Below are 22,811 nucleotides of genomic sequence, written 5' to 3' on the forward strand. Positions count from 1 at the left end.
AACAATGGTTTGTTCAGTAGATTATTGAAAAAAAAATTAGCTTAAAGGGGCTTATAATTTTGTCCCAAAAATGTTTTTTTTTTTAATTAATAACTGCTTTTTAATCTAGCCAAAATAAAACAAATAAGACTTTCTCCAGAAGAAAAAATATTATCAGACATACTGTGAAAATGTCCTTGCTCTGTTAAACATCATTTGGGAAATATTTTAAAAAATCAAATCAAATCAAAAGAAGGCTAATAATTCTGACTTTAACTGTACACGACTCACAAAAAGTAAAATGAATGAGGCATGTGGACAGAACACAAAATCTAAATCAAGTGATTTTAACATGTCAAAGTCAAATGTATGCATATAAAATGTATTTTTCCAACAACAAAATTGTGGCTAATGAAAATGGCGAGTGGCTAGTAATGCTGGAAATCTACTAGCCACAGTAACTGGTGATCAAGAGTTAATGTCAAGCCCTGATTATAAATAATAATAATAACAACAATAATAATAAAATAAAAATAAATCTATTAACAGGAATTCCTACGAAAACAAAACTGATTCCTTACCTTCCTTCAACACGTTCACTTCCCCTTCCTTCACCCCTAAATCCTGAGAAAGGCGACTCACTTCCTGTTCTGCCTTTACAAGAGACTCTGTCATTTTGCTGACCTACAACAGATGAGCAATATTTTAAACAAGATTTTAAACATGAAAAAAACAACAGCATATTTGAGTAAGGCAGTGAACGAACCTGTTGCTGGAGTTCTTCCCTCTGTTTTCTGGTTTCCTCCAAAGCTTTGGCAATTTCAACACTGACTGTCTGTCTGCTGCTCATCTCCGCCTGTGAAGTTAACAAACATGTCACACAGATGTTATATTGGTCACTGGTTGTCCAGATGGTCAACCGCTACAGATTTTGTGTGACCCCTATATAATTTTAGCTCGATTTTAGTTTGGGATTTGCATGATTTTATAGAAATGAAATAAAAAATTCAGCATAGATGTATTAAACTGATTAAAAGTGACAGTAAAACATTTGTAATAGAACAAAAAATGTTTTTTAAAATAAATGTTATTATTTTTATAAACTTTCCATCCATGCAAGAGTTCTGAAAAAAATTTATATTATTATTTTATAAAAAAAAATTATAACATTAAGATTCCTCCAATAGTTGAAGCCACATTTCTACTTTTAAAATATGCTTTGTAATTAAAATGAATCATGAATAAGCAGGAAATTACACTTATAATTATTTACATTAAATGAATAAAGTATATTAGAAAAACTTCCAAAGAAGCATGTGACACTGTAGACCTTGAATAATAGCTAATGAAAACCGAGGTTTAACAACAGATTAAAAATTCAATTAAATTACAATTAATATTAAATAAAGAAAATTGAATGCAATAGATACAATTTTAAAAATATTTTCAAATACAAAGGTACTTTAAATTTAGGGCTGTCAAAAGTCCAGACATTGGTATCACTTGTAAATAAAATTTATAAATGTGAGGATAGCAGCATTTTATAAGTTTATTTCGGTTACCACATTGGCAGACTAGTTTGGGTTCTTACAACTTTTCCAACTTCAAACTCCAGCAAAGTTCAAGGACTTTCGAGATGCATTTTTGGCTTTTTCAGCACCTAGAAACCACAGTTATTCACGTTTATATATGTTTTATGTACTTTTTCACATTTAAATCCATTGTCCTATTTTTAAAAAACACAATATGGCATGTCAACTTAAATTGTTGAATAATTTAGAGCATAGATGTATTGAGATAGTTCACCCAAAAATTATATTAAAAAAAGTTCAGTTGTTGGATGAGGTATGTTTTTGGGTTTGGTCTTTTTTTACCTAAAGTTGATATCTCAAGAAATGAGCTTACTGTCAGATTTTGTTTGGGTGAAGTACCAAACTTTCATGATTATAACATTTCATGTGCATTGCAATTTTTTACAGTCATTGGTTTGGCGTTTGCAAAGATGCATTCTGGTTGAATATCTCCTAAATATGTATGAAGCTAACAGTATGCCAAAACAATCTGAGTTTGAATTGTGTTCATTTGAATTATTGAAAATTGTAAGTTAATAAAACTGATTATTATTTGCTACTAAAATATTTTGAATAAGAATTTCTTAACTAAAAGATTAGGTAACAGTATAGGTCAGAATGGGGTATATGCCAAAGCATGCTAATAGGACTTTTAATTTGCCAGTAACCTGGGTTAAGCGCTTCCAGCGAATTGAATGCCAATGCAAAATCCAGTGCGTTTAAGGTCTGTTTTCTTTAAAAATCAGCGATCTCCACAAGCTGAGTGATATCCGATTTAAAGTGGGTCTCAGATTGTACAAGAATCACTGCATTCTATTACATTTCCCCCGCCATGTCTTTATAATATGAGCATTTATTTTACCCCAGTATATTCAATTGAGCTTCTGCGTTTGCCTGCTGATTCTGACGGGCGCGTGCGAGTAAACAGCTTTTTGTCTCGTTTTACGCTTGAGCAACCAAATAAATGCTAAAGTTTATTTAACTGAACGTATTTTAATGACATTACAACATCGATGCTGTATAAGGAACCGTATAAAATAGAAAAAAGTTCACAATAACAGGTCACCGGAAGTGTATCAGCATGGGAACAGCACTAGCTCGGCATATACCCTATCAGCTCTTTATCCCTGAAAAACCGAAGGCTTGAGTTTGAATAGCCATTGAGATGATATTAATATAAATAAACTGAAGCATGCATGTTTATTACACAAACTTCTGAAAATAGCTGACCCCCGATAGTCAATTCGCAGACGAATGGTCTCCTCCTGAGCCAAACAAATGCCAGCAAACTCATGGAGCTCTGTGATTGGCCAAAATGCTAAGTTCTTTCTTCATCTTAAAAACTTAAAACTGTATTTTTACATACCCAATGTATGCAGTCTATAAATTCACAATCAAAAAAAGATTAAAAACATGACTATAAAAATCTGACTTAAAAAAAATCTGTAGTCGTAAATTTCAGATGTTTAATAATCAAGTTAAGAAATTCAATTCAAAACATTTTAATAGCATATAATCAGTTTTATTAACGTACAATGGTGAATAATTCAAATGAACACAATTCAAATTCAGATTGTTTTGGCATTTTATTAGCTCCCTAAATATGCACATGTGGTAAACATTTTGCATGGAAAACTGGTCGCACCGCAACAATTTATGCACTCGCACATATGCTCCCAAATATATTTTGAGGTCACACAGATGAATTTGTGCATATATGCAACTAAAACAGTTGCAATTTTAAGCCCTGCAATTTCAAATTCAAGCAAGTTCAAGCACTTTGTCCAAAATCCAAGCACTTTACTAACATTGAAAACACTGTATTAAAAAATCAAGCATTTCCCAGGATTTACAGCACCCGTAGGAACCCTGTTTTTAGAAAAAAAAATGTAATTTTGGCATTATTTCTGAAAACAAGACCAAATTTTTTACTTTTCTGAAAAATGCTAAGATATTTCAACTAGAAACAAGACAAAAACTCTAAGTAAGAAAAGCATTTTTACATACAGTAAATGTAGGTTTGGTGTACAAAGAGTAGTTTATAAAGATGTCAATAATTTGAATTTGAATAGAACAAATAAAAAAATAAATTAAAATTTAAAAATGTAATTTTCAAATATAAAGAAAAATTGAACATTTGAATTGTTACCATCAGGATGCAGGTTTAGAATTCCTAAAGCCTGAAGAAATGCTTATAAAAATCATTTATCCCAATTGCAGTTGTTGTTTTAAATCGGACCACTGTATGAAGTGAATGGGGTGGTTGCCAAGAATGATCTGCAGTAATTTGTATGAGGGTAATTTGGTTTTAAAACTTTTAACTTGTGTTGTTGTCTTGATGAGTGTTGTTATTGTGTGATTGTTGACTGTATGCAATTGTTGTCTTAAATCAAGCGTTAAAAACTAATTTCCTTTCTGTGCCAAGCAGAAAAAACAATAAAGTTTAAACTAAACTAATAGATAAAACTGACTCCAGACTTTTGAATAGTTTTACGTGACGTTTATTAGATGATGCTTACTCTAGACTGCTCCAGTTCTGCCGTCAGACTCTCTACAGTGCTATCAGTCTCCGCTTTGCTCCTCAAAAGGGAGTTTTTTTCCTCCTCCAGTAACCGCTTAAGAGAATCAGACAAAAGACAAATCTTTAGCAACTTTTCCGTGGCCATTTTATAATGGTGAATAAAGTGCTCTTTCACACACCAGGTTGTCCTGATATTTGTTGGCCTCCGTTTCTCTGTCTCTCTGTAGTGCAAGCAGCTCTTCCTCCAGTCTGGCTGTTTTCTCCAGGCCTCTCTGTCTTTGTGTGGACACCTGCTGCTGTAGCCGCTCTCGCTCCTCTGACCACTCCACCTGCTATAGGACCAAAAATCAGAGGTCAACACTCTAATGTAAAGTTTTTAAAACCCTGAAGTTGAATAGACTAAACAAAAATGTATCATATACTTCAGTTGATTGATTACATTAAGAACTAAAATCTTTCTTTAGTTTTTTGCACTGGTTTTCTAAAATGTTATGTTTAGATATGGAAGTGAGGCACTGTTTAATTAATTATTTTGCTTTGAACAAATAGCATTAATTGACTGATAAATGCATGTATACAATATATGCTGATGCGTGTTCTGTATATGTATATAGGAATAAATACATTCGCAAATATGCGTGTGTTCTGTCCCTATAGACGCATAAGATCATCTGAGATTATTCTAAAAGGAATTGTATTAGGAAACATGTTCTGAATGTAACTATTTGCGTTCTTTCTTTCTTTTCCACTTTTTTTCCCTTTTATTTTTTTACATTTCTATAAATTTTAATTAACTTTATACAATTGATAAAAAATTGAGTGTAATATATTATTAATAAACTGTAGACTGTGCATGTCTGCATGTTTGTATTGCACACTGAGGACCAAATATAGGCTAAAATTCTATGATTGTAGTCAAATCAACGTTTGCAAAACAAAAAACATTTGCTTCTATGTCTAGCACATGCAAGACTGGATGAATGCAGGCTTAAAACTCTGTTTTGTTTTGTTTTTTTAATTAATTAGTTTTTAAATAAAGATTTAAAAGATCTTTTAAAGGATTTAAAAGAAGAACTAAAGATTTTTACATAACGAATTGAGTATCTATTTTTATCAATCAATAATAACAACAATAATAATAATAATAATAATAATAATAATAATAATAATAATACAAATAAACCTGCAAACATTCAGAAACGAAATTTTCATAATTTTCCATAAATTAAAAGGCTGTATAAAACCAGCTGAATTATGTATAGACAAATCCATCAGTTTAAACTATTAAAATCCACTTACAGTATAAGTCAGTATTATTATCCCCCTTCAAATTTTTTTCTTCTTTTTAAAATATTTTCCAAATGATTTTTAACAGAGCAAGGAAATTCATACAGTATGTCTGATAATATTTTTTCTTCTAGAAAAAGTCTTGTTTGTTTTTTTCCGGCTAGAATAAAAACAGTTTTTAAATTTTTAAACAACAAACCATTGTTATACAATAACTAGCCTAATTACCCTAACCTGCCTAGTTAACGTAATTAACATAGTTAAGCCTTTAAATGTCATTTAAGCTGCATAGAAATGTCTTGGAAAACATTTAATCAAATAATATGTACTGTCATCATGGCGAAGATAAAATAAATCAGTTATTAGAAATGAGTTATCAAAACTATTATGTTTAGAAATGTGTTGAAAAAAAAATCTTCTCTCTGTTAAACAAATTTGGGGAAAAAATAAACAGGGGGGGTAATAATTCAGACTCCAACTGTGTGTGTGTGTGTGTGTGTGTGTGTGTGTGTGTGTGTGTGTGTGTGTGTGTGTGTGTATATATATATATATATATATATATATATATATATATATATATATATATATATATATATATATATATATATATATATATATATATATATATATATATATATATAAATTCTCCCCCTTATTTTTTATTTATTGCTGGCATCACAGTTGTATGGCAGACATCTAACAGAAGAGGGCGATGTTTTAGCAAAAACAGAGGAAAAATGTGAATAACTGAGAAAAATCCTGAGCCAGCTTGCAAGATGTTTGGTGGAAATGATGTACCAGTTTGTCTGTGTGCATTTGGCTGTCTTTGAGTTGCTGTTGTAGACTCTTCATCTTCTCAGCGCAGTCCGCCAGTCTCTGCTCCAGATCTGATATCTTACAGAACACACATCATTCATTCATTCACATCAATCAGTCCAAGTCACTTAAAGTGTGAGTTCAATCACCAGAAGATGAGAAAAGAAAAAAAAAACGTCATCGTACTCACCCTGGCAATGTTCTAACGCCATGCAGCATAATTTTTTTTAAATTATTTAACATTATTTTAAATCCTAGCATTAATACTACAAAAGCAGTGAACAGAGATCAGTGTCAGAATCAATAGAGCCTTTTGAATGTAGTCCATCATAATAATAATAATACATTACAGTTTGTTTCACCAACCAAGATTGCGATAGTTTTAAATGTCATATTTTTATTTTCAATGCTACTTTTAAATAAAAAAAAAGCTAATTTAAGTATTAGCGCTAGTAGATTACACAAAAAGTCAATGCAAATGGTTATTTTTTTGTTAGTGGAACGAATGATTGTCGCAAACGTGTGGTATTTGCATATTGCATCTTCTGTGAAAGATCTAAACCTTCAAAATTCTCATTAAGCGAAAAGTTTTCACCCTGTGAGTCGCTGCCCCCAGGGGGCCGTTATGGCATTGCAGGGGGGCCAGCAGTTGTTACTATGAATAATATTGTTACACTAATACATGTAAAAATTACAACAACAACAAAAGACTACGCATTCACTATTCGGTTGGTTTAATAAAAACCCATTAATTTGAAACTTTGTTAGCTAAATACACATCAACTGGTCCAGTGCTCCAGTTTTCTACTGATTTTGACTGCTCATCTGACCTATAGAGAGCTGCACTTGCGGAAACTGATGCAATATTTGTGGTCAAAAGAAACATCAGGGTGATCAAAGTTTCATATTTAGACAAACTTAGCCATTAAATGTAAACTATACATGTTCTTACCTGTGCATCTGTTCTTTCTCTGTAAGCTTTGGACGAGTCGTCTTTGTGTTTGACCAGAGTCTGCAGATCTGTTATGCTTGCATTCTGCCGAGAGACCTGCAAACAAATCAAACAACAGAATGTCTCTATTAACATTCATAAATACAGTGTAATAGCTCAGTAGAACAATATTATATATAGACCAATATTAATGCAGTGAAACTTTTGGTAAAAAGCAAATTGATTAGATGCAAGAAATTTAAATTCAATTTCAAATGCTTTTTGAATGTTCAAATAAATTAGATGAAACTTACAATGGATTTAACAATTCTTCTTTCTTAATTTAAATACATTCTAAACTTTATTAAAATACTTCAAAAGCAGTTTTCCTATAGAAATACACTCTGATTCAGGAAACACGCATGACATTCAAAAGGGAAAGTAGACATTTATAAAGTTTTAGAAATTATTAAAAATATATATATATTTTTTTTTTTACTTTCCTTTCGTCAAATAATCCTATAAATAAAGTATCAATTTTAAGCCGCACAACAAAATTCTTAAAAAATACATATTCATTACTCTACCACAAGGTGTTATAAACCTTTATGGATTTTATTTTATTGAGCACTAATGAAGACATTTTCCGGAAAGCTGAGAACCTGTAACCATTGATTTCCACAATAGCAAAAAAACGATTACAGGTGTTCAGCATTTTTCTAAATATTTTTGTGTTTAAAAGAAGAAAGAAACTCAGTCAGGTTTGAAACAACTGGTGGGCGAGTAATTATGCCACATTTTCCCTTTAAAAAAAAACTGTCATCACATGAATAGACTATATTTCAAAACATTTAACTATACCTGTGCCTCCAGTGAACTGACTGCTGTAGTGTGACTGGTTTTCTCCTGCAGTAACTCTCCTCTGGCCTCCTCTAACCTTTGCTCCAAGGAAGACTTCTACATGCACACACACAACATGCAGACGTTAGATGACTGAAACTGTAGCGTGATGACAGGTATATACATTATATTGTTTGGTTTAAACAGAATACGGACAGAATTTCAAAGGCTGGAGAGGGTCTGTTTCAGAGATCACAGGATTTCATCTCTGTTATCCGCAGACAATGTTGTTCTGTTGGCTCAAATTTTGGACCTTCAGCATGCACTGGGGCAGTTTGCTGCCGAGTGACACATGGCTGGAATGAGAATCAGCTCCAAGTTTAAGGCCATGGGGCTCCACCGGAAAAGGGGGGTTTGCCATCTCCAGATTCGAGGAAAGTGTCACAGTCGTGGTTAGGGAAAGGAGCGAGGACTCGGGTGCAGCAAATAATGGGTATTTATTATTAATAAAATAAAAATAAAAGGCAAAACAAAACTACCCTGAGGGGGAAAACATAAACAAAACACACAAATAAACTTGGCTGGGCTGGCAAGACAAGACTGAAGCAGGAACACAGGGGGAGTGTAGACAACAAACTGGCCCAGGACATTAGAAAATGAGGAGAATATAAGGAGGAGAAAATTACCACAAACAGATGAACATAGTTAACTAATAATGGGTTAACAAGGAGGGTGGGACTAGACAATAGATGGGAGAGCACATGACAGAGACAAGACAAGCCATGCGTTCACATAAAACAGGACAAGAACATGCAGCCAATGAGAGAACTCATTAACCGCATGTTCATGACGACACAAGCACAACACTGAAGCACATGACCACAATGTTTACACTGAGCCACGTGCTTTGACAAGAGACGCAAGACACTAGCACAGGATAGATAAACACCTTACTGTGCGCTTACACATATGCAACGCGCATGCTTCATCTCAGCGTCAACCAAAACCGAAAGCAACTACACGAAGACGCTGAGAATAAAGCAGCGCGATCCTGACAGAACAACACAAACACGAGTACAAGAACACACTCTGCGTACACCCACGACAGCGCGCGCGCACACACAGAGACACACAAAGACGGAAACAGGACAAGACAGCTAGTGCCCGGGCTCTGCCACCAAAACAAGAATTTACAAAACCAGAGTGGCAGAACCCTGACAGAAAGTCCTTATGAGACTCCTAATGGTTTATTCTCAAAACACAATTAAAACATTAAGAGAAGTTGAACCCTGTTAGACCATGTGCCGCGGCGCAAAGCTGATTTTTCCATCCTTTGACTTGCAGAAGTGGATTTTTACACGCCCTTAATGCTTTTGCGCCCTGCACTTTGGACTTTGCGCCTAGATCGTTAAAATAGCGACCTATGTCTCTCGGCTGGCCTGGGACTGCCTCTGGATCCTCCCAGAGGAGCTGGAGGAAGTGTCGGGAGTGGGAAGTCTGGGGTTCTTCTCTTTTAAATCAAAAAATATATATTTTTAAGATCAATATTATTAGTGCCCCTTAAGATTTGTTTTCTTTAATAGGCTACAAAATAAACTACTATTGTCCAATGACTTGCCTAATTGCCCTTATGTGCCTAGATAACCTACTGTAGTTAAAATAGTTAAGCATTTAAGGGGGTAATCAGACTAGGCACTGTTTAAACCGTACCTGGTTGAGTTTGTCCCCCCTCCCATCTCCCCCTCGACTCGCACTGCATTTTAACCTTCCAAGCCCGAACATTTTTTTATCAATGATGTGACTGTTCAGTTTAACAGGAAGAGAAGTGCTATCGGTCAGCACAACAAAAACGGCTTTAGTTGTATTGATTTGGTATTATTTTGAGTCGTTTAGGGTGCAGTGACACATAGCTGAATAGATCTTCCTCTTCTGACGCTCATAAATTACCAGAAGTGTCATCTGGCTCAGGATTTAGTCATCGTGCTGCATGTATTAGGAGGTTTGTTAAAGTTGGCAGCTGAAGTGCAGTAGGGAGTTTGCATCTTTGATAAACTATGACAATGTGCGTTCAAGTTAATAAAAGTAAGAATGAGTAGTAGATCGATATGAAACAGTCCCTTAAAAGTGAGATTGCATCTACAGTTTCACCCGACCTCGACCAAACCACACTCTGGTCCACTTCTTCTGGGCTCAACAAATGTATGTATGTATGTATGTGTGGGTGTGTGTGTGTGTGTGTGTGTGTGTGTGTGTGTGTGTGTGTGTGTGTGTACGTGTTTTTGTGACATATCAGGACACAAATCTGTATAATGACATGTATGACACGGGTATTACAAAAAGGAGGTGAAATATGAGGACATTGATGACGTCCTCATATTCATTTCATTGTCATTTCTCAAAATGCTTATAAGTCCTACAGAATGAGTTAAATCAGAGAGTAAAGCTGCACACAGTCTCCTGTGATGGTTGGGTTTAGGGCAATATAATATACGGTTTGGACAGTATAAAATAAATGGAAACCTATGTAATGTCCTCACTTTTCACAAAAACAAATGTGTGTGTGTGTGTGTGTATCCTCTGACCTCTTTGAGCAGTTCCTGTAAGTGTTCATCCTGAGAGAAGTTTGCTTCTAGTCTCCTTTCTAAAGAGGCGGCTTTCTCCTGCAGATCAGACAGTATACGCTCTCGCTCCTCTTCCGTCACCGCAACCTGACCAATCACAGTGCGGTGTGAATTATACCAGGGTAAGAATAACAAATAAATAAATGCAATGCAATGAAAGTGAAAGAATCAATAAAAGGATTGAAAACAACTTGGGGATGTATATTGGAAACCTAAGTAAAGCAGACAAGGGTAATTTGCATATAAAGCTGTGCTATAATGTTTGCATGGCCATTGCAGAATCAGTGAAATGTTCATTTTTTTACCAATATAAGGGGGATAGTGCCTGGAACAGCAAGAAATCTGTCAGAGTTCAGCATTGATGAATAACAAATAAGTAAAAGCAGGAAGTTTGACAGTGAACATGATCTAAATCTCAGTTAAATTGACAAATTTTGACATAACATGCCCTATAACAGATTATTTTTTGGAGGAGGATGAGAAAGTCTCATTCCTGCATGAGGATGTGGGGAGGAAAGAATTGTTAACTTTGAAAAACGTTCTAATGTTTGTTTGTTTTTTCATTAAATGACATATCTATACTACAGGATTGTGCTGTGGGCTAACCAAATATATATTATTTTGTTTTATGTGCCAGAGACTTTGTGTCTATTAAGTCAACAAGATTAGTACTTATAGATAGTGTTTCCTCTCTTTTCCTTTACTTCCATCCATCTATTGATTTATAAATCGATTTACTTTTTAAGGATTATTACAATTTCTTTATTACTATTTTGCTCTTAAATTTTTGTATATATTTATTTGGCATGTGCTTTTGAAGTACATTTAGACTATAACCCATTGCACAGTCTTTGTTAAACCTGCCTCTGATTATATCTCTGAAAGCACATTAGACATTCATCCTGATAACTGATGTTAATGCGATTGCTGATGTATGCAGCCAACAATGACCAAACATGAAATTCAGTACTATAGTAATTTATAGTAAAATAAATAAATAAATAAATAAATAAATAAATAAAATATTATATATATATTTTTGAACCATACTAATGTGTATCTATTATAAGCCTACAATTTATATTAGCCTATAGACCATTTTTATATGGTGTTTTTGTACATTCCTCAAAATGGTCTATTTAGCCTACAACCTTTTGTTAAAAATGCTACAGCATGTTGACGCTGTAGCGTAGTGTTTAGTGCGCTGACATACTGTATATAACTTTGAGTTTAAGTCCCGGCTCGACCTTTCTCGATCCTATCCACCCTCTCTGTCCCACTTCACTTCCTGTCAATTTCATAGGACTGTTTTAAGCAGCTACTTTAAGCTCATCTTGTTAGGACTGTTTTCAATTTGTAATATTTCTTTTATTCTTCCTGTGATTTTACTGTATTTTTTATTGTTTTACTGTGCTCTGTTGTTTTTAACTTTCTTGCAAGCGATTTGGGTCTTGTAAAAGTGTGTTATAAATAAAACGTATTGTTATTATTATTATTATTATTATTAATTTATTTACTGTCCTATCATTATAAAAGTCAAGATTTTATATTTAAATTGTATAAATTTTTCAATTTATTTATTTATTTATTAATTAACAATTTCTACAGATTATTTTCAAATAAGGCTGATGTTGCACCACCTCAAATAGTTTCAAAGGATTTTAAAATGCTTTTTGGACATTCTCATCATAAAGATTATTAAACCTATTTTACAAAAAAAAAAAACACTTACAAAATACCAGTGTTGGCAAGAGTACTGAAAAATTACCACTACTTACTCAAAAAGTACCACTACTTACTCAAAAATCTAGTGCAAGTGGAAAAAAATCTGTTGTAAATATTACTCAAAGTATGAGTTAAAAGTAGCCCTTTAAAAATTATGCAACATTCTGTAGAGGATTTAGTTATTGTTAAAGACTATTTGTCGATTTCTGTCATCATACAGTAAACATCATCATATTGTTCATTATGATGCAAAATTATTATTATTTTATTATTTTAGCCAATCCCCATAGACAGGAAAAAATAACTACTTAGTAAATTACAATTCCTCAGAATAATTACTCATTTAAGGTAATTTGAGGATTTGTAATTTGGTACTTTAAACTACTGCTAATTACCCTATGAATGTGTCATCATATCACTGAAAATAAGATAATATCAGCTTTGAATGAGTATGTGACGCATAGTATTATGGTTCAGACGTGATATCGTTTACATAGCAATTTCTCAAAAAGATGATTTTCAGAGTCTGAATTTAATCAAATATTTGACATGGCCTAACTCGGTCAATATTAAAACATATCAAGGCTATATTTTGCTAAATTTTCTTTACATTGTTTAGAATGATTTTTTGTAAAAAAAAAAAAAAAACACTGAATTACCCAAAAAACTACTTTATCTGTTTTTTTTTTTTTTTTTACAGAGGACATATGCCCTGCATGTTTTTATTGGATGCCACTCGCATGTGTGCCTGCATGATTTATCACATTTGCAGACACACATTTTCACTTGCCAATGCGTGTGAATGCTTTACATTATTAGTATGAAAGAATTCATCAAGTCTGTCAGACCTTGTTCTTGTGCTGTTCGTGCTGTAGCTTCAGCTTATTGTGTTCAGACTGGAGATGCTCCATTGATCTCTCTAGTGCTTCTGCATTGCTTTGTGCCTAAAAACAGAGAAAAGAAACAACAGGATGTGGAAATTATTACTGGCGTACCACTCAGGCGAAACTGAAAATATTCAAAAACATCCCTGTTTCCTTAACTAGACATTGACCACTGTTAAACATAATTTAGCAAATGTTTAAAAAAAAAAAAAAAGCAAAAAGGTGGTTAATAATTCTGAATCTTCAGCTGTATATTTATTTGTACAAATACACGAATGACATCTTAATGACAATAAAGCACAAGTTGAAATAGATTATAATTCAAGTTGAATTTTGATTATTTTTCAAACATTTCTCAAGGGATGTTAAGCAATGACGTTTGCTTAACAACAATATTTCCAATGATATTTTTTCTTCAATTTTCTTTCTTCTTTGTTCTTTTAGTTTGGGTTGAATTAAAGCAATTAACAACAATTTTAAGGTCAATATTATTAGCTCCCTTAGGAATTGTATCTTCCAGTTGGCTACAAAGCAAACCTCTGTTATACAATAACTTAATTATCTTGACTTGCCAAGTTAACCTAATTAACCCAGTTAAGCCTTTAAAATGCACTTTAAGCTCAATACTACTATCTTGCAAAACAACTAGAAAAAAAAATATGTACTGTCATCATGACATTGGCAAAGACAAAAGAAAAGAGTTATTACAAATTTTTAATGAAACTATTAAGCTTAGAAAAGTGTTGAAAAATATATTCGTTAAACAGCACTTGGTGTAAATAAATAAATAAAATAATTACAATTCAACAGGAGGGCTAATTATTTTGACTTCAACTGTTTATAGAGATTTGTTTTTACTTATCTTACTTTAAAATGTGACCATAACAATCTGGTTGAAGAAAAATATATTTTTTATGAAGTGTGTAACGGTGTAAATTTAACAAAAAAATATTAATTATAATAACTTTTCAGGAAAAGATCTATAAAATACAAAAGAAAATGATGTCCAAACTTGACTTAAATGCATGTCATATGCTCAATAAACTAGTAAGGAAAATGATAAATATGCATAAGCAGTCATGAGCATTCAACATTCTCTAGTAGTTCTTCACAGGTTCTTCTGCATTTCACTGCATTTGCCATGTAAACGTGCTTGACAGAAATTTGAACCTTGATCTGCCATGTCTTGTCACTATTAAAAAGGAGAACTAAAAGATGATGAACTTGTGTCCTATGACATTGAGCTATTTCCTCATTCCACTGTATGTGTCTGGTTTACGAATGCAAAGATGCATTAAGTAAGAACATTCGCTTAAGACTAGGGCCAGATGGAATCTGCGGCTGTTTTTTGCTATTTCTGCGGAGAATTTTGGTAAAGTCTGCGGATTATTGCGGAATTGATTATTATTTGAAATGAATTAAAAAAACTGAATAAATATAGATTTACACACATTTACATAAGTAAATAAACAGAATTAATAATGGGCTGAAAATTTGTGGAAAATCTGCAGAATTCTGCACGCGCAGATTCCGGGTGGGCCTACTTAAGACTAACTGTTTGTTTTTACGGTCATGTCTTACATAGTCATGTCTTGGAGCATACCACACATTAGTTAATCAGGTGTTTTTTCCCCAACATTCTTCAGAAATTGTTGTTTTGTGATTTACAAAAAAAAAAAAAAAAAAAAATTCAAAGTTTAGAACCACTTGAAAGTGAAGAAATGTTATTTTGGGTCTACCATTTATTAAAAACAACAATTCTTCATTTAATGCACCATGATAACATCCATAAACAGTTGAAGTCAGGATTATTAGCCCCTCTTTGAATTTTTTTCTTTTTTAAATATTTCCCAAATGATGTTTAACAGAGCAAAGAAATTTTCACAGTATGTCTGATAATATTTTTTCTTCTGAAGAAAGTCTGATTTGTTTCATTTTGACTAGAATAAAAGCAGTTCTTAATTTTTGAAAAAACATTTTAAGGTCAAAATTATTAGCCCTTTTAAGCTATATATTTTTTTCAATAGTCTACAGAACAAAACATTGTTATACAATAACTTGCCTAATTACCCTAACCTGCCTAGTTAACCTAATTAACCCTGTTAAGCCTTTAAATGTCACTTTAAGCTGTATAGAAGTGTCTTGAAAAATATGTAGTCAAATATGATTTGCTGTCATCATGGCAAAGATAAAATAAATCAGTTATTAGAAATAAGTTATTAAAACTATTATGTTTAGAAATGTGTTGAAAAAAATCTCTCCGTTAAACATTGGGGGGGAAAAAACAAGATGGCTAATAATTTTGACTTCAATTGTACATATAATCATATATCATATGTATACTCTTTTTTTATTGTAGCTTTAAGAGACATAAAAAACAATAAACAGACAGACAAACCCTTCATGTAACAATAATCTGTGCAAAATATAAAATCAAGAAATTTGAAATTACAGTAATTTTCAAAGGTTACATTTGTGTTTATATATTTTTAAAGTGTAATTTAAGCAATTTTCAAGCTCATCTTAATAAAACCTCACCAAAAAGAGGTAGTTTCTAGTACTTTAAGCACCCTGTATGAATGCTATCGTGAGCAAAACTAAATAAATAAAAGTGAAAGCTATGAAAACGCTTAAATATGAGCTGAAAACACTTTTAGAAATGGAATGGTGGCTTTGTTCCCAAAAGTGACCCTCTTGGCTTGTTATGAGTGGCTGTTTGTATGAGCTGAAGGTTGGCAAGCGCTAACCTTCTGGAAATCCTCTGACACCTGCTGGATCAGCTGCTGCAACTCCTGCTCTCTCCTCTCCAAATCCACAACTCTCCGCTCTGCCTCCTCTTTCTCACTCAACAACTCATCCCTGAGAGAGAGACAAAGAGAGAAACCATGTATATTATTATTACCACTATTGTTATTACTATTACTATTAAAGCTGTCTTTTTTGGCAATATATGCTCATGTATGTCATGCCAATAAAGTGAAAAGAATTGAGAAAAGATAGAGATATGATCATTAAACATGCTAATTATTATCATGTGTGTTGTTGTTTGTTTTTAATCACTAATACTACGTAATTTGTATCCATATGCTCTATTTAATGTAAACGTCACACATGCTTTGGCATTACATAGGTGTCATTTGTCATTCCAATAAAGCAAGTTTAAATAGAGTGAAATAAAAAATAATGTTTTTAAAAATCTGGAAAAAAACAAACATTTTAAATATTTTCAAGTATGAATGAATCAGATCGACTTACAGATCAACTACTCTATTATTTTTAAATAATTTAAGATGCAATGTGTATGATTGACAACTAGTGGTTGAACTAGGTATTGCAGTCCAAATTCTAAATATTGGAGAGGATTTTTCACCCGGCCTCTCTAACAATAACACTATGCACAGGCAGGTTGCAGATTGACGACACCAGCAGGAGTGAGCATGCCTGACGATCGCACCATACAACGTAAGCTGCTCAGCTAATGTTTGTGTTTGTAATAATGGTATTATTTGCTAATTAAAAAAAACATGTCAGGGTTTAATGCAAGGGATTTTCCAGTGGGTCAGATTTTTACTTGCACTGCCAATATTTTCTCTGGCCCCACAAAAAAAAAGAAGTTAGCCATTTAGTTATTCAGCATAATTTTTCTTTAAATAAAACTGACAATTTAAAAATGATTTAATTTAAATACAGTGCTAATTAGATTAATTAAAGTAAATGATTTAGTTAAAAACTACAACAAATTTATGTTTTTTGTTTGTTTAAAACCCACCAAAATGCCTAATTTTATAAACCGGCTCATTAAATCAGTCTATAATACTCTCAATATTTTTATTTTTCATTTATTTGTAAACCTGGAATTAAAATGCGTTTCACTTCTTGTTCTTGCTTGATCCATCAACATAATAATCATATTAGCCTACGTTTTAATCAATTATGGCCTTTGAGGGTTTTTTTTTAAATGTAGTCTAAGAAAGCTAAAGAAATTCTATAAAGGGGGTCCGTTCAGCATTTCTCGTCACAACACCGGGACAGCAGTCATGAAGCAATCATGAAGCAATGTTGATCTTTCTTCCGAGGTGTCGAAATTAACAAAACAAATGAACAAAACAATTAGCCTAATACAAAAAATAAGATTAAAATATGGAAAAATTATCAGATGGTATTTCGTCAATTTTTTTCGGTCATCAGATAAACAGCACTTGACAAATGACAACCTACCCTTCTCATCATTCTCTCTTCATATAGCCGAATATATGGCCATTACACAACCATAATACACTGTGATATAGCCTGGTTCGTTGGATCGTTTTGTTTCACTACAATCGATCGGCTCAATCGACCCAAGACCACCTCATTCTAGCGATCTTAGACCGATTGATTTGGCGCGGACTCGAGCACGATTGCGGGATTCACATATGCTATGAACCATGCTTACTGGGCAAGATAGGTTCCGAAACAAAAGTCTGGGCATGAAAGCATGCAACTGACAAACAGTCGCAGCCGAATTAAACTTTAGTGACAAGGCAGCACTGGCCCCAATCAGGCCAGTAACCATTCTGTATACTGTCCAGAGCGTCTTGCACGCTGGCCCCGGACCAGCGGGCAGTCCTTATTGTTGAGCCCTGCATGTGAGATTAAGGGCCCTATCATACACCCGGCGCAATGTGGCGCAAGGCACGGCGCAATACTTGTTTGGTAGTTTCAGCTTGGCGCAAGAGTCGTTTTGAGGCGTTGCGCTACGCTGTTTAAATAGCAAATGCATTAGCACTCATATGTGCGTCCATAGGCGTTCTGGTCTAAAAAGGAAGGCGTTCGGAGGCAGACCGCTGGCGCGTCGCTATTTTGAGAAACTAAAATAGATTTTTCATTAGACCAAAACAACGGTCTAAACAAACACGGTCTAAACTCCGGCGCAGAGTTGCACCTCGCTTACACACTGCTTAATACGCACAAGAGAGCAATAGGCAAATATCTTTACATATGAAAAAAAATTTATATTAAGGATACATATAGGATATAATAAGAATAGATATAGAATATAAATAAAAGGATTAAAATATTACAAAACATTATTTTCTAACCTACATAAATATGAAAAAAATCACTGCTTTTATGCCTTCTTCATCTCGGGAGGCTTTTTCAGTTCATTCATAACAATTTGCTTTTGTATAATGGTATTATTATTAGCAGTATTATTTATTATATCCATGTTTATATTTGTTTTATTAAAAACAAGCTTAGATTTGCCCACCTGTCAGGTTTTAGACCATAAGGGGCACAGCATATGTTTTAGGATATAACTCAGGTTATTGAACACACTTTATCATTATTGTTCATTTATTCTTTGCTGGAAATTAGCACTGATTTTAGAAATAGTTTTGAAACGAATATTTGCGCTTAACAAACACAATTAATTATTTATAGACTAATTGATGTCTGTGCGTAAAGGTTTCCCCATCCAAGAGCGAAAGTGAAAGTGATCCATTATCTCTCATTCTCACGCAGTAGATGCTCTGTTTAACAGTTTTCTGTTAAAAAAGCTGTTAACTGTTAACTGTTTGCTAGTGAAATGCTCAGTTTTTACACTTAGACTTACTTTACGTCCTGTAAATAGCGAATGCGCTTATGGCGCGACGCAGCTGACTCTTAAAGGGAATGGGAGATGAGACTCTAATTGGTTTATTCTCAAAACACACCTATAACTCATTAAGAAAATAAACTCAACTCTTTTGAACCATGCGCCTTGGCGCAAAGCGGATTTTCCCGTTTGTAAATTAGTAAAAATGCGTTCTGACACGCCCTGAAAGCGTTTGCGCCCTGCATTTTGCGCCCTGCGTTTTGCACTCTGCGCATGGACCGTCAAAATAGAGCCCAAAGAGTTTATGTGGAACTCTAAATGTAATTTCGGAGGCTGCTACTGTCCTCTTGAGGCCTCATTTTTTTCCTTCATGACTGAAATAAAATATGCCATGTTATCCATCAAGTCAACCTGAGGTGCCAAAACAAAACTGGGTAAACTGGAAGTGGGCAGGTTATAGACACCAAAACATGGACAGGCGTTCTTACATTGTACACATTTTTAAAGGAGAATAACTGACTATAAAGTTGTTTTTCAGATAAACAAGTATGTAGGGCTGGACGATTTGGCAAAAAAAAAAAAATCTAGATATTTTATACAGTTTGACCGATTCACGATTTCGATTTTTTTTTAATTGTGTAACTAGTCAACTTAAAACATTACAACAACATGACTGAAGTAACATTCTCTTTATAAGTAACTTGAAAAACCATCTGGTAAAGGAACATAGTATTTTTAATGGCCATGCCATACATAAATTGGTCAACAAGGTGTAAATTAATGTAAAACAAATTCACGAGTTAAATATCGTTGCAGAAGATTTGAATAAAATATATTTGTGTAAATATTGCAGTTGCAGGAATACAGAGGAATTTTTTGCAAGTTTCGCTGAGCCTAGGAAAGATTGGCTGTCAGCTCGGCTTTGACTTTGTCTTCTTCTGATTAAATGACAGGTTGTAATGCTGCTGCCTTTTTCTTAAAAGATACAGTGGAAGTAATGGACTGAACAAGGAAACTGTAAACCCCAATTTAACCCAATGTGTGAAGTTGTGGACGTATAGCAGGAGCAAAAAAAGCACCAGATGTGTCTAATATAAAATAATATATTTAATCTATTTTTCTTTTTCCCCCTTTTAAATATCAGTCATTTGATGCGCTTTGCACCAATCTCTGTATTATGCTGCCTGATCTGTCCGGTTTTCAACTAGGTCTGCTAAATGATGTCATGGGGGCGGGTACTTTCATTTTCACCGCTACTGCTGTCAGCTGCTCACCTCCACTAGTGTTCAAACCAAAAGATCAGCGTCGTTCGAACTAAGATCGGCACGTTTTTTTTTTTTACATGGCAGGTTTTTACGTCCTTCATACATGTTGAGATCGAGTTTATCAACTTGATGAGGGAATATGTCTTGACAATCCACACAGACGTGACTTAGTAAAGCGTGAAGTCATGTTACTGCACACAACTTCATGCATTGGGTTAAAATAGGGTGTAAAGTCTCTGTGTTCAGTCCGTCACTACCATGATTGAAACCCAAACAGGCAGTCAAGCAGGTCGCACACCAGAAGCGCCGCGTCACGCGCATGACAGTTTAACATATTACACACCAGACGCGCACATTCGCATGATATTTAACATGAAACTAATCAGATGGCGCTCTGTGGCGCGGCTAAAATATGAACTGCATCCTGAATCGTGGCTGGGCGACTACGGTGTGTGTAAAGAACTTTATGTTTAGAATTCTAAAATGCATGGTGCTTATCGTCGTCAAAACATAAATTCAAATAAATCGAAAAAAACGAAAAAAATAAATAAAAAAATCGCCCAGCCCTACAAGTATGTTAACTTTGAATGTTTCTTAAACATCTGCAAACGTTTTCTGGTATTTTAACGCATTAGAAGACTCAAACACATACATACAGCACCTTAAATATTACATTAGATTTGAGACTGGCATACTCCATTAAATTTGGTTTCTTGTTCTAGTTCTGCAAAATCCTAAACAACACTGCTCTTTTTTAAAAGTCTGCGTGAATTGAAAGATGTTGAGACGTATTTCAGTATGTTGATTGTTATCAATATTATTTTCACATTATATTCTATATTAATTTTGTGCAGACATATACAAGCAGCTGCTTTCTTCAGCTCTATTGTTGATCTATAGGCTGTTGGTGTGTACTGTAAGTGATTTGCTTTTCAGATGTTTCTTGAATGTTTCCTATGCTACTGGAGATACTGTTGCACTAAATAAATGAAATGAAACACTCTGACAACAAAACAACTACAACTGAAAAAGAACTTAAAATTGTGTAACAGAAAATTCTAGCGGTTTTAAAACCGTGACTTTTTCAAACCGCAGTAAACATTGAAACCGGTTATCATCTTATAGCTACTCCACACACACCTTTGGGCCTGTAGCTGTGAGTTGGTCCTGCATATCTCCTCGTGTTCTTCTCCCAGCTCATACAGCTTGTCTTGCGTTTTGCCCAGGGTCAGTCTGGCTGTGTTCAGCTCTTCTCCTCTCAGTTTCAGCTCTTTCTCCCGCTGATTAAGCTGTTCCTCTCGCCTCAGCAGCTGCAGGAAAAATGAGCACTTACAATCAGGTCACTTAATCTGTAAAGAGGTAGTTCTGTTTTGCAATGTATATCAGCTACTGAGTATTTTGACTTGGCATGTTATCAGATTCATGGCTGAATTGGACTGGAATGGCAAATTGTTTCATTGCTGTTTTCAAGGAAGATATTTGTCTGATATTGTATAAAGTTAAACAAAGCTTGTCTTTTAACTGCTTTAATTCTTCAGAGAATAATCAGTTTACATACAGATGAGGATTTTTAGGCTGACAGACATTTTTGAAGACGAATGGTATGTTTCCATATAGCTATTTTTATACAAATTTTGCATTATTGCATAAAAATGCTTGATGGAAATGTGCATAATGTGCATAAACTACTATGGAAACCCTTTAACAAAATAAACTTCAGTATTTGCATTAAAAAAGTCGTTTAAGTGATCTAGTGATGATAAAAATAGGTGAAATGGACCACATTATTGAACAAATTAGTGAGTTGACCACATGGTAAAACATCTGAAATGCTGTTATGTTGTTTTTAATATGCCTTAAATCAGGGGTGTCCAAACTCGGCCCTGGAGGGCTGGTGTCCTGCAGATTTTAGCTCCAACTTGCCTCAACACACCTGCAAGGATGGTTCTAGAAAGCCTAGTAAAAGTTTGATTAGCTGGCCCAGGTGTGTTTGATTGGGGTTGGAACTAAACTTTGCAGGACACTGGTCCTGCGGGACCGAGTTTGGACATGCCTGCCTTAAACATTTCAGTACTATTATTACATCGCAGTGCTTCCCACAGGTTTGAAATATACTTGCAGTGGTGGCCGGATTGAAACACACCATTTACCCACATGTCCTAAATAGTTAACTATATGCGACAAACAAAACATAATTTAACTTTCAATAATCTTTTTTTTTTAATTATTATTATGACGCTGTTATTCACAGTTTCTTTTCAATGGGTTAATGTAAAAAAAAAGACATCTACTATTTCTGTTACTTTTATGCTATTCAGGAGCTATGAGCACCCACTGATCTAATATTTTAAAATCTGCTCCTCTCTCTCTTTCAAGTTCAAAGCAAACTTGAATGCCAAAGCATTTTATATATGTATATAAAATAGCCTATGTCAGGGCTATTTTAATTGAACCCGGCCTCCGAGGCAATTTGTTCTGGCCCTCCAAATAGTGTGATCAAGACATAAAAATAAATTTAGTCGAGTCAAAAAACGGCCGTTATAGCTATGAAGTGACGTGCGTCTGTTTAATTCAGTATGAGCTGCAGAGGCTGTGCAGAGCGTGAGTCACCATAAGCGAGTGGTGCAGACAGCCGAAAACATTTGGATATGTTTTATAGAAACATAATATGATTTTTCTATGCTTTACTGGTTATAACGATCAGGAATATTGGACCATTATTGCCTTTATAGCATATAAGTAGAGGACAGAAACGTGTAATTTGTGGAGCGGGCTAAATCTAAAAAAAAAAAA

At 34.0% G+C, this 22,811-nt stretch overlaps 1 protein-coding gene across 3 annotated transcripts in view; it reads right to left on the bottom strand.

Annotated features, from left to right (window-relative positions):
• golga1 (golgin A1) overlaps positions 1-22,811 on the bottom strand; it is a 51,871-nt gene that overhangs the window by 10,361 nt on the left and 18,699 nt on the right. For all 3 annotated transcript variants that reach the window (XM_005169081.6, XM_005169080.6, NM_200838.2), the window contains 11 exon segments: positions 21,159-21,328; positions 15,923-16,034; positions 13,140-13,235; positions 10,528-10,653; positions 7,967-8,062; positions 7,127-7,222; positions 6,157-6,252; positions 4,251-4,403; positions 4,070-4,165; positions 746-835; positions 561-663 (listed from right to left, as the gene is read on the bottom strand). In XM_005169081.6, the coding sequence (XP_005169138.1) occupies positions 561-663; positions 746-835; positions 4,070-4,165; positions 4,251-4,403; positions 6,157-6,252; positions 7,127-7,222; positions 7,967-8,062; positions 10,528-10,653; positions 13,140-13,235; positions 15,923-16,034; positions 21,159-21,328 (1,234 nt within the window).

The sequence above is a fragment of the Danio rerio genome, chromosome 8 (assembly GCF_049306965.1).
Source record: "Danio rerio strain Tuebingen ecotype United States chromosome 8, GRCz12tu, whole genome shotgun sequence".
Lineage (NCBI taxonomy): Eukaryota > Metazoa > Chordata > Actinopteri > Cypriniformes > Danionidae > Danio > Danio rerio.